This window comes from Felis catus, chromosome D2, assembly GCF_018350175.1.
Source record: "Felis catus isolate Fca126 chromosome D2, F.catus_Fca126_mat1.0, whole genome shotgun sequence".
In the NCBI taxonomy this organism is placed as follows: domain Eukaryota; kingdom Metazoa; phylum Chordata; class Mammalia; order Carnivora; family Felidae; genus Felis; species Felis catus.
Genome location: NC_058378.1, coordinates 50016897 through 50033072, shown reverse-complemented (window position 1 = coordinate 50033072; position 16176 = coordinate 50016897). Strand labels below are relative to the sequence as shown.

General features: G+C 38.2%; 1 protein-coding gene across 16 annotated transcripts in view; it reads left to right on the top strand.

Moving 5' to 3' along the window:
- The window catches only part of BMS1 (BMS1 ribosome biogenesis factor), a 94671-nt gene that overhangs the window by 74465 nt on the left and 4030 nt on the right, over positions 1–16176 (top strand). For 15 of the 16 annotated variants that reach the window (XM_045040353.1, XM_045040346.1, XM_045040356.1 and 12 more), the window contains 7 exons: positions 9331–9404; positions 10510–10683; positions 13214–13402; positions 13497–13677; positions 13870–13928; positions 14704–14826; positions 15756–15903. In XM_045040353.1, the coding sequence (XP_044896288.1) occupies positions 9331–9404; positions 10510–10683; positions 13214–13402; positions 13497–13677; positions 13870–13928; positions 14704–14826; positions 15756–15903 (948 nt within the window). The remainder of the gene's footprint in view (positions 1–9330; positions 9405–10509; positions 10684–13213; positions 13403–13496; positions 13678–13869; positions 13929–14703; positions 14827–15755; positions 15904–16176) is intronic. The other variant, XM_045040358.1, reaches the window with a different exon arrangement.

Genomic DNA, 16176 nt, shown 5'->3' with positions numbered 1-16176 from the left:
TTATTCTTCTTTTTCAAGATTGGTTTATCCTTGGGCCTGTGACTTTGTGTATAAATTTTATAATCTTGTCTGTGTCTACAGAAAACCTGCTGGGATTTTGATAGGAATTGCATTAAACCTATAGATTAACTGGGGAGAATCTTTACTATTTTGAGTATTCTAATCCAGGAGCATGGTATGTCTCTCCATTTATTTGTCTTTAATTTCCTTCATAAGTATTTTGTAATTTTCAGCATCCTGATAATGAATATATTTTGATAAGTTTATACTTTAGTATTTCATTTTGATTGATTTTTGTGTGTTTATCTTATTTTGCTGAACTCACTTATTAGTTGTGAGAGGATTTTTGTTGTTGTAGATTGCTTGGGATTTTCTACATAGACAATTGTGTTATCTACAAATAGGGACAGTATCATTTGTTTCTTTTCAACCTGTGTGCCGTTTATTTTTATTTATTAATAATCATTTTGTTTGTTCATTTATTTATCATAGTAAGTGTACTCTTTAATCCCTCTCCCCCTAGTTACCTCACCTCTGGTAACTATCTGTTTGTTCTCTATCACTAAGAGTCTGTTTCTTGGTTTGTCTCTCTTTTCCTTTGCTTGTTTGTTTTGTTTCTTAAATTCCACATATGAGTGAAATCATATTTATCTTCCTCTGACTTAACTTCGTTTAGTATTGTACTCTCTAGATCCATCTATGTTGTTGCAGATGGCAAGATTTCATTCTTTTGACGGCTGAATAATATTCCATTGTGTGTATGTGTATATATATATATACACATACATATACATATATCTTCTTTATCCATTTATCTCTCAGTGGACAGACACTTGGGCTGCTTCTATAATTTGGCTATTGTAGATAACGCTGCAATAAACATGGGGTGCGTGTACCTTTTGAATTAGTGTTTCTATATTTTTTGGGTAAATACCAGCAGTGCAATTATAATTATATGTATATTAAATATATTTATATTTATTTTTAATTTTTTTATATGTAATGACTAGGATTAGTGCTAAGAGGAAATTCTGCCTTTTTCCCAATGGTTTTCACTGTTATGTATGATGTTAGTTTGTTTTTTCTCTAGGTGCTCTTTATGTGTTCCATTTCTCTCTATTCCTGGTATACTGGGAGGTGCTTTTTCTTTTTTTTTTTTAATTATGAATGGGTAGTAAATTTTTTCAAATGCCTTTCAGTGTCAGTTGATATGATCATATGAATTTTATTCATATATGAATTTTTTTCATGTATGAATTTTGATACAGTAAATTACATTGATTAATTTTTGAATTTTTTAAGATTATTTGCTTATTTTGAGAGGGAGAGAGAGAATCCCAAGCAGGCTGTACACTACCAGCACGGAGTCTGACTCAGGGCTCGAACTCACAAACCGGGATCATGACCAGAGCTAAAACCAAAAGTTGGACACTTAACTGACTGAGCCACCCAGTTGCCCCAGTTTTTGAATTTTGAACCAGCTTTGCATACTGGAATAAATCCCACTTGGTCATGATATATAATTCTTTTTTTTAAGGTTTATTTATATTTATTTTTGAGAGAGAGAGAGAAAGGCACAAGCAGGGGAAGGGCAGAGAAAGAGGGAGATGCAGAACTCGAATCAGGCTCCAGGCTCTGAGTCCACATCAAGCCCGCCATGGGGCTCGAACCCACAAACCATGAGATCATGACGTGAACTGAAGTCAGACGCCTAACTAAGTCACCCAGGCATCCCAATATATAATTCTTTGTATATGTTTTTGAACTTTATTTGATAGTTTTTTTTTTTTTTAACGTTTATTTATTTTTGGGACAGAGAGAGACAGAGCATGAATGGGGGAGGGGCAGAGAGAGAGAGGGAGACACAGATTGGGAAACAGGCTCCAGGCTCCGAGCCATCAGCCCAGAGCCCGACGCGGGGTTCGAACTCACGGACCGCGAGATCGTGACCTGGCTGAAGTCGGACGCTTAACCGACTGCGCCACCCAGGCGCCCCTATTTGATAGTATTTTGTGAAGGGATTTTGCATCTAAGTTTATGAAATACTGGTCTATAGTGTTGTTGGTTTTTTGTTTTGGGGTTTTTTTTTGGTTTTTTTTTTTTTTTGGTACCATGTTCATTTAGTTTGGGTATTGGAATAATACTGGCTTCATAAAATGAGTTGCAAAGTATTCCCAATTTTCTGTTTCTTGGGAGAGATTGTATAGAATTAGAATGTAATTTTTTAAATATTTGGTATAATCTGTAGTGAAAAGGTCAGGGCCTGGAGATTTCTTTCTTGGCAGTTGTAATGACAAATTTTATTTCATTAATAGTTATAGGATACTTTAAATAATTTAGTTTATTCCATCTTGTCCAAATTTTGCTATCTGGTTTTCAAGGAATTTCGAAGGCTTTGGGGAAGTGGAAGTTTCATTAAGTGCCTTCTCCAAGAAGCTAGCTTGGGTATTATGAGTGGGTAGTAATCCTAGTGTTCATCTAATAACCTTTCAATAGCTGCAGAATCTGTTGTGATAATCCCATTTTGTTCTGTTTTTTTTTGTTTGTTTGTTTGTTTGTTTTAAGTTTGTTTATTTATTTTGAGAGAGCAAGAGAGCACGACCAGGGGAGGGGCAGTGAGAGAGGGAGACAGAGAATCCCAAGCAGGTTCTGCATTGCCAGTGTGGAGCCCGACATGGGGCTTGAACTCACAAACTGTGAGATCATGACCTGAGCCGAAATTGCCAGTTGGATGTTTAGCTGACTGATTGAGCCACCCACATGCCCCCATTTCATTCTTGATACTGGTGATTTGTGTCCTCCTTTTTCTTTGTCCGTAAGGTTTATTAATTTTGTTGATTTTTTTTTCAAATAATCAGCTTTTGGTTTCATATCTGTGTTCCAGTTTTTAATTTTGTTGGTTTCTGTTCACATCTTTATGATTTCTGTTCTTTGCTTGTGTTAGGTTATTTTGTACTTTTCAGTCTGCTTAGATTATTGGTGTAAGACCTTTTCTCATTTCTGCTGTGAGCATTTAGTGCTGTAAATTACTCTCTCAGCATTGCTTAATTGTTTTGCCCAAATTTTCTTATGTTGTACTTTCGTTTTCATGAATTTCCTTTGAGACTTCTCTTTGACTCGTGCATTATTTACTGTGTTATTTAACTACAAAATGTTTAGAAATTTTCTTGTCTTTCTGTTACTGATTTTCAATTTAATTACATTATATTATAAGAACATCCCCTTACGATTTCAAATCTTTTACATTTGTTTAGATTCACTTTATTACCCAGACTGTGCCCTTTGTTGGTAGATGTTCTGTGGGTACTTTAAAAATTGTTGGGTATAGTGTTCTATATATGTCAGATTCTGTTAGGTTGGTTGTATTAAGTTTTCTATATCTTTGGTGATTGTTTAAAAAAGGTTTATTTTGGGGCGCCTGGGTGGCGCAGTTGGTTAAGCGTCCGACTTCAGCCAGGTCACGATCTCGCGGTCTGTGAGTTCGAGCCCCGCATCAGGCTCTGGGCTGATGGCTCAGACAGAGCCTGGAGCCTGTTTCCGATTCTGTGTCTCCCTCTCTCTCTGCCCCTCCCCCGTTCATGCTCTGTCTCTCTCTGTCCCAAAAATAAATAAACGTTGAAAAAGAAAAAAAAAAGGTTTATTTTTGAGAGAGAGAGGGAGAGAGAGTGAGTGTGGGAAGACCAGAGAGAGAGGAAGACAGAGGATCTGAAGTGGGCTCTGCACTGACAGCAGAGAGCCCGATGTGGGGCTCGAAGTCTCAAATCACAAGATCATGACCTGAGCCAAAGTCAGACACTCAATTGACTGAGCCACCCAGGTGCTCCATCTTTGGTGATTTTCTGACTAGTTTTATCAGTTGCTGAGAGGAGGATGTTGAAGTTTCCAAGGATAATTCTGGACTTACCTATCTCTTGCAGCTCTATCAATTTTTGCTTTTTATATTTGAGGTTCTGTTTGATGCACACACATTTAGGATTATTATGTCTTTCTGGTAGATTGATCCTTTTATTGCTATGTATTATGGTCACCTCCTATTTACCCCATTGGTGAGGGAGAGATTCCCGCTCTAGGGTTATGGAGAAGGCCAAACACACAGCACCTGACAGTGGACAGATGTGATTGACAACAGTTTATCAGTCACATATGCTCACAGCCTGAGGGAAGAGAACACTGCATGCCACACAGGGATTGAACAACCAGGGGGCTTTGGGAGGCAGGCTTTGCACCTAAATAGCATAGGATGACGATTGGTTCCCTTGAGGTGATGTAATTAATGTGTCTGAATAAATTCGTGGGCTGGCAGAGAGGTGAAGTGAAATGTATTAGGTTGAGGAGTAGGTAGGGTGCAGGTGGTCCAACTGAAAAAGAACTAACAGGGTGGGGAGCCTTTCTTGTAGGGCAGGAACATGGCTGGCAGGCCTGCTCACAACTAAGTCTTTGAGACCCTGTGAGGCTCAAAGATGTCAAGGCAGCACATGAAATTTTAGGTCTTACAGTTCAGTTAAGTCCTTCTTTGGCCCTGATCCTCTTCTTTGCTCTGAAGTTTATTTTATGACATATTAATATAACCATTCTTGCTTTTTTTTAAAGATGAGTTGCATGGTATATATTTCTCCATTATTTGCAGCTTACTTGGGTCGTTAAATCTGAAAGGAATTTCTTGTAAATAGCATATATAATAGTTTTATGTGTTTCTGTCCTCTCTGTATTTGTCTGTATTTTGATTGGTATGTTATGCCATTTACATTTAAGGTGCTTACTGATATGTAATTGCTTAAGTCTGATATTTTATTTTTTTTCTTGAGAGAGAGAGAGCATGCGAGTCTGGGAGAGGGGCAGAGGGAGAGAGAGAATTTCAAGCAGGCTCCACAGTGAGTGTGGAGCCTCTATATAGGGCTGGATCCCACAACCCTGGGATCACGGCCTGAGCCAAAATCAAGAGTCGGACGTTCAACTGACTATATACCACCCAGGTGCCCTGATTTTGTTGTTTGTTTACTGTGGCTTTAGTTTTTCTATTTTTTTCTGTTTTTCTTCTGTTTTCATTTTCTTCCCTCTATCTTGATATGTTTTCAGTGTTTTTGAGAGTATCTTTTTGTATAGTTTTTGAGTGGTTGCTCATTGTAATATAGTAGCCTACTAGTGCCAACATTTTACCATTTTGGGTAATATATGGAAACCTTTTTTCCATTTAGGTCCCTTTATCTTTCCTACATTTAAATATTATTGGCTTGAATATTAATGTTATAATTTTTTTCAATCATTGAATATGATTTTAAAAACTCATAAGAAGGCTAGTTTGTTGTATGTATCTTTATTTCTGTGGTTGGTTTTTTCTTTTTTTCCTGATGGTCCCAGATTTCTCCTTTTATAATTTCCTTACTGTTTAAGAACTTTCTTCAGCCATTTTTCAAGGGAGGTCTGCTAGTGACAAATTCCTGTAGTTCTCCATCTGAGAATGTCTTTTCCCCCTCTATTTCAGAAGGGTAGTTTCACTGGATGTAGAATTCATAGCAAAGCGTTCTTTTCTTCAGCACATAAAAAATATTGTACCACTTCCTCTGGCCTTCATGATTTCAGAGGAGAAAAGCACTGTCACTTTGATGGTGTGCCTCTACAGGTAATCTGTCATTTCTTTCTGGCTGCTCTCGAGGTTTTATCTTTGCTTTCCGTTTTCAGAAGTTTGGTATAGATGTCATTGGATTTACTCTGTTTGAAATTTTCTCAGCTTCTTGAATCTGTAAGTTTATGTCTTTTACCAAATTTGAGAAGCTTCAATCATTATTTCTTTCAACCCCAGTATCCTTATGAGATCTCATAAGTGGTGGATCTTTTGTTTCTGTCCGACAAGTCTGTGAGGCTCTATTCATTTGTTTTTTGGTTATTTCCCTCTATGTTGTTCAGACTAGGTGAATTCTGTTGATCTAGCCTCAGGTTCTCTGGTTCTGTCCTCTGTCATCTCCACTCTTACTATTGATCCCATCTAGCAAGCTTTTAAATTTCTTTCATTGCATTTTTCAGTTCTATAATTTGTTTGGTTCTTCAGTTTCTTTGCTGAGATTTTCAGTTTTTGGGTTGTTGCCATAAGATTTGTAGTTGCTTGATGAAGCATTTTTGTAATGGCTTCTGTAAGATTTTAGATAGTTTCAACATCTGATTCATTTTAGTGTTGGTGTCAGTCAGTTAGTTGTCTTTTCACATTATACTTATAATTTTCCCAGTTTTGGGTATGACAAAGTGATTTTCTATTGTGTCCTGCACATTTAGGTTATTACGTTAGGAGACACTTGGTCCTGTGTAATTTTTTTATTTTGGCAGGCAGTCATCCTGTTTGGGTTTAGTGTGCAGGTCCTGGTGTACTTTGTGGACTGTGGTTCTAATGACAATTTAATTTTAGAGCCTTTGTGGTGCTATTTTGATCGGCTTAGTTTATCTTATGCCATTGGTCTCTCTGCAGGTGCTGTTTGAGAGGACAGAGGAGCTTCCTCAGTCTGGGCCCCCTGGTTTGGCTAGGTAGGGGAAGGTTGTCTTGCCTTGTGGGGCAAGTTTGCTTGCTATAGGAGGATCTTTGCTGGTCCTGCCTGGGCACACGTTGTTTTTAGATGAGGGAGGAGAGTCTCAGGCCTGGCAGAATGTCCCTTTGCCAATAGCCCTTGGCCACCTAGTGTATCTTGGTGTGGAGGAAAGGAGATTCAAGCTCTTCAGGGAAGGTGAACACTTCTCATCACTTATTGTTAGTGGGGCTCTCAAAGCACTTCTTTGCCAGTGCTGCCTCGTTTGTCCAGTGTTGCTGAGATCCAAATTTGTCTGGGGTAGGAAATGAGACTATCTGGTCTACCTTCGGTTGCTAGCTTGGAGGTTGGGAAACAGTGGCTCTAAGTTGCCTTTCTGTGGGTGTAGTGAGCTACTGGTCATTATGTCATTCCTCTGGTCCTGGGGACCCTCGCCAGCTCTCTCTACCTTTCAGAGTACTTTGGTTTTCCTTAGGCTCTTGTGTTATTTCTGGAGTTGGTTATACTTAGTTGGGAGGAACAGAAGAAAATGTCTATACTATCTTTTCCAGACAAGAAATCCTTGGTGGTATTTTGTTTTGTTTGCATTTTAATTCCAGTATGGTTAACATACAGTGTTATATTAGTTTCGGGTGTACAATGTAGTGATTCAACAATTCTGTATATTATTCAGTGCTCACCATGGTAAGTATGCACTTAATCTCCTTCACCCTTTTCACTTACCTCCCACTCACCTCCCCTCTGGTAACCATCTATTTGTTCTCTCTAGTTAAGAGTCTGGCTTTTGGTTTGTCTCTTTTTCCCCCTTTATTCATTTGTTTTGTTTCCTAAATTTCACATATGAGTGAAATCATATGGTATTTGCCTTTCTCTGACTTGTTTCACTTAGCATTGTGCTCTTTAGATTCATTCATGTTGTTACATATGGCAATATTTCATTCTTTTTTATGGCTGAATAATATTCCGTTGTATATTTATACCACATCTTCTTTATATACATCTATTGATAGGCACTTGGGCTGCTTCCATAACTTGGCTGTTGTAAATAATGCTACAATAAACAAAGGGATGCATATTCCTTTTGAATTAGTATTTTCATATTCTTTGGGTAAATACCCAGTAGTATGGTTACTGGATCATATGGCAGTTCTATTTTAAATTTTTTGAGGAATCTCCATGTTGTCTTTCTAGCTTGCATTCCCACCAACAGTGCAAGAGGTTCCTTTTTTTATACATCCTCACCAACACTTGTTTCTTGTGTTGTTGATTTTAGCCATTCTGACAGGTGTAGGGTGATATTGTGGTTTTTGATTTGCATTTCCCTGATGATAAGTGATATTGAGCATCATTTCATGTGTCTTTTGGCCATCTGTTTGTCTTCGTTGTAGAAATGTCTGTTCATATCTTCTGCCCACGTTTAATTGGATTATTTGTTTTCTTGGGTGTTGAGTTGTATAAGTTCTTTATATATTTTGGATACTAACCCTTTATTGGATATGTCATTTGCAAATATCTTCTCCCATTCCATAAGTGGTCTTTTTCTTGGTGGTGGTTTTTATTATAACTGGTGAAGGGAAAATTGACAGCTTCCTGATACTGAGTCATCTTTTTCAAATATATGGTAATCTATATTTGTTTAGTAGATAACACTAATAACACCTACTTAATTAGGTCATGTTGAAGAATGTAGTTATGACATGTAAAACACTTAGAGTAGTGCCTGGTATATACAGCACTTGAAAGTGTTAGCTAATGTTATTCCATGTGTTCCTTGGTAGCATATTAACGCTTTTTTAAATTTTTAAAATAAGGTTCCAGCACATTTCTCTTTAGGCTCATTACTAAGTATTTTATCCTTTTTTTGTTTTTATTACAAATGGAATCTTCTCATCTATTGTATCTTCCTTGGCTCTTTGGTTCTTTGGCTCTTTTTTATATGAAAATGTTTTATCTAAATACTGCTTCCTGAAGGAGGTTCAGTATCTTTTTCTTTTAAGGATAGGACCCAGAGCTAAACTTAGAGTTCCGAAAACAAAAGGATGAATGAATTAATGAGCTCTTCATGTGGTTTGTCACTGTTTTAGCTACCAGTCTTACTCTAAAGGCTGTATTTTATGTAATCTGAGATTTTTCCTAGATACGTCACTCATTGTGCTGTGTTGATCTTACTTTCAGACTCTTTTTCCCATGTGGGATTTATTAATCAAGCCATGTTTTTTTCATGTCACTTTTGGGTTACTGTTGGTCTTGGGGACTCACCTGCAGGGTAATCCACACATCTCTGTGTGCGTCTCTGCTACAGAGTGTTTATCACGTGTGTTAGAAAGATCGCTCTTGGTTATGTGAGCTATTGAAGTAAAGTAAGGAAATGCGGGTGTCCATTTGCTTCATCTAAACAGGTGATGAAAGTGGTGCCTGGGTAGCTCAGTCGGTTAAGTGTCCGACTTCAGCTCAGTTCATGATCTCACAGTTCACGAGTTTGAGCCCCATGTCAGGCTCTGTGCTGACAGCTTGGAGCCTGGAGCCTGCTTCAGATTCTGTGTCTCAGTCTCTCTCTGGCCCTTCCCTACTCAAGCTCTGTCTCTCTGTCTCTTTTTCAAAAATAAACATTAAAAAAAAAATTTAAACAGGTAATGAAATACTGATAATTTAACAAGAAAAAGAAGGCTATGTATGTATAGGATTCTCCTGGGGTGTGTAGCAATAAGAAGGGTAAAAATGAGGTTTGGGCTTCAGAGTGCACAGTGCATGTGGTAATGCTAGAGTGTCACATGCTGGCCCTATTCACAGAGGATTTGTTTGGATGTTCTTTTCCCAGAAGAGCTCTATGGTGACTTTGAAGACCTGGAAACAGGGGATGTACACAAGGGAAAACCAGGCCCAGATACTCAGGTATGACTTTGCCGTGGCTGGCTGTGAATTATGGTCCTTGATCTGTGGTCATTATGTTCTGAGAGAGGCCCATATTAAGAAATGCACATCTTGGGGCGCCTGGGTGGCTCAGTGGGTTAAGTGTCCGACTTCAGCTCAGGTCACAATCTCGCAGTCCGTGAGTTCGAGCCCCGCATCGGGCTCTGGGCTGATGGCTCAGAGCCTGGAGCCTGCTTCCGGTTCTGGGTCTCCCTCTCTCTCTGCCCCTCCCCCATTCATGCTCTGTCTCTCTCTGTCTCAAAAATAAATAAACGTTAAAAAAAATTTATCATTAAAAAGAAATGCACATCTTACTTACTATCTGTGTAGATTACAGAGTGGATGGATTCCTTCCTAAAAATATGGAGGTTGTGAATAGATCAAAGTTGTTAGTTATTCTTGATCTTTTGGGTGACACCTACTACCTCTTGTTATCATTATAATTCTTCAGTCATAGAAGTTTATCTCCCGAGTCACTGTCTCTCTCTCTACCATTCCTTTTGCCATCATTCTCTTCTTCTTAAATTTAAGTACCATTTAAAATAATTAAATCCCTATTCTCCCCAGTATTTCTTTAGAACAATTTCTGGGGAGCATCTGGGTGGGAATACTTGTTATTTTTATTTATATTTGGCATTCCAGCCAGATTAAGGAGTGACAGTTTATTGTGCTGCAGATGCCTAAATGCCTCTTGTAGCAGTACATGTTTTTTAGAGCCAAAGTCTGTGTTTTGTTTTGTTTTGTTTTTTTGTTTTGTTTTCATGATGATCACAAGCAAGATTTTTGCAGCTCGGATAAAACTTTAAAAATCTGGGGCGCCTGAAGGGCTCAGTTGGTTAAGCATCTGACTCTTGATTTCAGCCAAGGTCATGATCTCATGGTTCGTGCTGGCTATGTGCTGACTGTGGAGCCTGCTTGGGACCCACTCTCTCCCTCTGTCTCTGCCTCTCCTGCTTGTTCTCTCTCTCTCTCTCTCTCAAAAGAAATAAAATAAACATAAAAAAAAAGAACTTTAAAAATCTGCTTTAATGTTTAAAGAAAAGATCTCCACAAACTTTTACAACTGTTTCTCTTATGGAAATTTAAGATTGAAGATGTAGAAGAAGTTAAGGAAGAAATTGACCCCAATGCAGAGGAAAGTGCCAAGAAAAAGCATTTGGATAAAAAGAGAAAATTGAAGGAGATGTTTGATGCAGAATATGATGAAGGAGAAAGCACATATTTTGATGATCTTAAAGGAGAAATGCATAAACAAGCACAGGTAAGAAAACTTGGTTCTTGTCAGCTTCATTTCAAGGCTATAGTACAGTATTGTGAATATGTAATTTTGTTTAGGTCTCTACTCCCTGACCTGCTTCTGTGCCTCCTGTTTGGACTCTTGGGTCAAGCTGCAGATGAGTGTTTATTCATATGATCATCTGATAGTTTCTTCAGTCAGAAATGGACCAGAAAGATACCAGTGTCTATTTTGTACCAAGCATTGAGGTAGCAAAAATGGCTAAGATAGGCTGCAACTGTTGAGGATCTCATAGTGTAGTGATTTATTTATTTAAATACAAGCATTGCTGTAGCATTGTGATTACTGCTCCCTGGAACCATAATTAAATAATTTGAATGGGCAGGTGATTTTTGTACATACCAGTCTTATGCATGTACCAATGCTCTCCAGGGAAGCTAAATACTCACCTTGGGCAGAGTTCACAGGATATTTCAAGTGTCAGGTCAGATGTGGAGATAAAGGGAGCATGTGGAATGCTGAAAAGGAGATAATCTGGCCCTCCTACCTGCTATGCTAAACAGACTGAGCTGATGAACTCACTCTGAAGGACACACAAAGATGTGTGTGCAGGTGATGGCAAGTGTTTGAATTGCGCTTTGACAAGGGTGGGGGGTACCAAGAATGCCTTTAAGCTAGAATATACCCTAATACGTCTTATACAGGTTAAATAATGTGATTTGTAAAAATGTGGTCAGCAGGCTTTTCCCAACCTAGGCCTTCATCTATTCAAGTACCTCCTGGTTAGCCATTAATGTGTAGGTTCCAAGTCTGTACTAACCTTTGATAGAAGTAACTAAGTCATGTAAAGCTAGTTCTGAAGTCTTTGCTTCAATTCATTTATTACTTAAAATCACCTAGAATCTTGTAGGCCATTGTAAAGGACTTTGAATTTTTTATGCTGAGTGAAATGGGGATCAATGGGGGTTTTGAACAGAGGAGAGATATGTGTGACCTGCTTACCTTTGAAAGCATTGCTGTGGCAAGAGTTCAGTAAGATTAAGGTGACTCACACTGTGGGGTGGGGCGGTGTGTGGCATGGAGGAAAAAGAGTCAAATTCTGGGTATACTTTTGAAAGGTGGATTAAAGGTAGATTGAGTGTGGGGTGTGTGAGAGGAAACAAGGATGACTTACTGGAAGTCGAGTTGTCAGTAAGATAGGAAAGCCTCTAGTTGGTGAAGGTTTGTCCAGGAAGGTGAAGTTTAGAGCTGTTTGGCTTGAGATCTGTCGCAGACAAGTGGAGCATCAAGTAGTCAGTGAGGAGCTCTGGAAAGAGGTTGGGGCCAGGGACTCAGATGTACAGCCCTTAGCATCTAGATGCTACTTAAAGCCATAAAATGGATGGGATGACCTGAGGAGTGAGCATGGAGACAGGAGAGAGGACGGGCACTGACAGTGGCTGCTCCATTGTAAGAGGCCAGCTGGAGAGGAGGAAGCAGCAGTGGGATTGAGCAGCGCTCAGGAGATAGAAGACATCTAAGAGAACATGAGGTATGCTGGAAACTGCTGTGGAAAGAGGGATACATTATCTTAAATCCTGCTGATGTGTTAACTGTGATGAAGACAGGATTGACAACTGGGTTGGGAATGTGGAGGCCTTACATGATTTTGGTAAGCATTGTTATGGAGAGTGTGGGTTAAAGACCAGTTTGGGGAGGATTCAAAAGAATGGGAGCAGAGGCTGGAGGCCATGACTATAGAAAAATTTTGGGCCATTTTACTTCAGAGAGAAGCAGAGAAATGGGGCAATAGTTGGAGAAAGAGTCAAAAGAAGGTGTTAAGACGGGAGAAATAACAGGCAAGACCTGTTGGAATAAAAGTGAATGATAGCTAGTATTGCAAGTGAAGTTTGGCACTGAATAGAGGCACAGATAAATAAGCTATAACGGCTGCTCAGTAGAACTTTCTGTGATAATGGAAATGTATATCTGTGCTGTCTTGCATTGTAGCCACGAGCCACGTGTCGATACTGATCACTTGCAATGTGACTATTGTGACCGGGGGACTGAATTTAAAGTTTTTAATTTTAATTAATTTCAGTAATATAATAAGTTATAGATATAATAATAACAAGCTATAATAAAAGGCTGAATGGGGGTGCAAACCCTGGTAGAGGAGTTGACTGTGGAAGTTCTTTTAGACTACTTGGTTCCTGAGTGAATTAAGAAACAGCAGCTGAGAGTGAGAATGAGGGAGGAGATACTGGATATTCAAAGAAAGGAAAAGTGTGAAACAATTGTTTGCAGAGTAAGAAAAGAAAGAAGTTAAGAGTGTTCGCTGACCAGCATGAAGGGCTGCTTTCAGAGTTGTTTGCGTTTGCTGTGCTTGGAGTAGCAAAGAAGAAAACAAACCGTAAAGATAAGAGTGCATGTTATTTTTAATAAGGATAAAGCGTAAATGATTCTGTCCATGTTCCTCTATTGAGAAATTGCTTGTCTTAAAAATGTTAGCCTTACATTTATTAAGATAACAGCTATGTGTTTTTTTCATTGTCCCCCCCCCCCCCATATATAGCTTAATCGAGCAGAATTTGAAGATCAAGATGATGAAGCCAGAGTTCAGTATGAGGGTTTTCGACCTGGGATGTATGTTCGAATTGAGATAGAAAATGTCCCCTGTGAATTTGTGCTTAACTTCGACCCCCATTACCCAATGATTTTGGGTGGTTTGGGCAATAGTGAAGGCAATGTCGGATATGTACAGGTAGGTACCCTTTGCTGCATGCTTGACAATTGGGGTTCTTTGGATGTACTTCCACCAATAATCTTATTGAAATTGAAATCTCTTCTCCCCTCAGATGCGTCTGAAGAAACACCGTTGGTATAAGAAAATCCTCAAGTCCCGAGATCCAATCATTTTCTCTGTGGGGTGGAGGAGGTTTCAGACCATTCCACTCTATTACATCGAAGACCACAATGGGAGACAGAGGCTTCTAAAGTACACTCCACAACACATGCATTGTGGAGCAACTTTTTGGGGTAATACGCTACTAGAATAACCTGCTTGTCGATTGATTTAAACCGTTTACTCGTTATAATTTTGCTTTTCTCCATTAAATCTCAATTCATAAGATTTTTCTTTCTCTTTTTTTTGGATTGGAGTACACATTTAAAATAGAATCCAAAATTTGTGATTCACTGTATTTCTTTTTTTTTTCTATTTTCTTTAAGGTCCTATTACTCCACAGGGAACTGGGTTCTTGGCAGTACAGTCTGTTAGTGGCATAATGGTAAATATCTTGAATGTTTTATTTTCCAGATTATGTTTGAGGAATATATCTTAAATATGGAATATGTACATGAAACTTTAAGTTGCAGGTGACATGTTTTTAGTATTTATAGTAAGCTTCTCTTTGCTTTTAGTTTTCCTGTGTCTTTTTAAGTAAGGTGTGGGAATGGAGAAGGGAGAGGTAGAAGAATTATTATGGTACTGATAACATTTTATATTTGTATGCGTTTTTTGGACTTATTTTTCTAAAAATATTTAAGTGGTGCTCACCATGTACTAAGCATTGTACTCAGCTCTAGGGATATACCGGATGCCAGGTAGACATAAGACTACCCCTTGGTACTGCTTGTTTAGCAGAGTATGTTCACACAGTCTTCGTTTGATCAGTCAGAGTAGGTTTTATCGGCCCAGTTTGACATAAAAATTGAACAATGAGCAGATGGAATCTGCCCTGGTGGTCTAAAATTTAATTTCTTAAACATTGTAACCAGATTTTCATATTGCTTTCCATTCTGAATCAGTCATTGTTGTGAAATTACGTGATTATGAAATCACCCTCTGGAGGATATTCAAGACATCATCATTAGTTTGGCTTATTACATGTATTATAGTTTCACATTGTTTTTGCTAAAATAATTGCTTTGCATGTTCACATATTCTTTCTTGTTCTTAGTTGATTGTAAGTGAAATGCACTATGGTAATTTATTGCATCATAGAATTGTAGTTTTTCTCCTTGATGTTACTCCTGTATTCAAATTTTGGGGGTTCTTCCCAGCCTGATTTCCGGATAGCTGCCACAGGAGTTGTCCTTGATCTGGATAAATCCATAAAAATTGTGAAGAAATTAAAGCTAACTGGTTTTCCATATAAAATTTTCAAGAATACATCATTCATTAAGGTCTGTATATCTGTATATTCACGTTTATGAATGTATATTTTGTGAAAGAAGGAATGAAATACTTCTAAAATACAGTCTGATGCATTCAAAAGAGTATTGAAATCTTTTATAAACTTGGTCTTTGATATTGGTTTACTTCTTTATATTGGTTTCTGTTACTTAAGTATGCTCAGAAAAGTTTAAGATCAAGTTAACAGAGATATTTACTAATTGAGGCTATTCCTTATTCCATGTGAGACCGTGACAGAGCTAATAGTGAAAATATATAATCTCATTCACTGGGTTTTGTTTCCTGTCCTTTTGTTTTGTGTTAAGAAAAGGGGAAAATCATAGGTTTGTTAAATAGCTCAGTAGAAAAATAGACCAAGTATTTTGTAAAATACTTGTTGGCCAGGGGTACAGAGAAATGGACGCTCTGTTCTGCAGTGTAACGTGGGAGGGTGGTTTGAGTGGCATTTATTGAAAATTTTATTAGTAGGGTGTTTCCATTAAAAATACAGTGTTAAGATCATAAAATATTCTTTATATAAAGTAATAATATCACCAGCATTTATCCAACACTCTATTTCCTGAGCACGTGCACCTAAGTCCTAGGATATGAGCTGCAGTCCAGCCCTGTGAGATGACAGCAGAGGCTATCTAGGGCTGTTCAGTCTAGTACATATCTTTTTGATCTTTTCTTCTACAGAGATATCAGTGATGAGCATGCTAATGAACCTACAGTAGAATCTTAATATTGTTTTGGGGAAAATGAAATAGAGTTGTATTCCTTTTGACGTAGTAGTTCACTTGTAGTGGGGAAAATACATTTTGATTATTTTATCACCATTAAATGAGTTGTTTTTTTAACCAAGGATTTACTTATAAACTAGGAAGTAACATATCTGATTTTGTGTTATGTGGGTTTTTTTTTTTCCTTATACCTGTAGGGAATGTTTAATTCTGCTTTGGAAGTGGCCAAATTTGAAGGTGCTGTGATTCGAACTGTCAGTGGCATAAGGGGACAGATCAAGAAAGCACTTCGGGCTCCAGAAGGAGCTTTCCGGGCCAGCTTTGAGGACAAGTTGTTGATGAGTGGTAAATATAATCGTGGTGTAATCATAACAGCATGTTACCGTTCACTGTTGATTTCTAGCCAGTGTGGATTCAAGGCTGTAGTTTAGGTTTTAGAAAATGGGAATCAGCTCCAGCTCTCCCCAGTTGGAGCATCTTAGGCGGTGTACTAAGTCATGCTGTGTGTGGAGCCATGTGATTCAGACCCAGTAAGAGTTTTGTGATATTTAAAATTTTACTTGGTGAAGTCTCTCTTCAAATACCATGCAACTAACTAGAGAAGTTTGGGGTGAATGT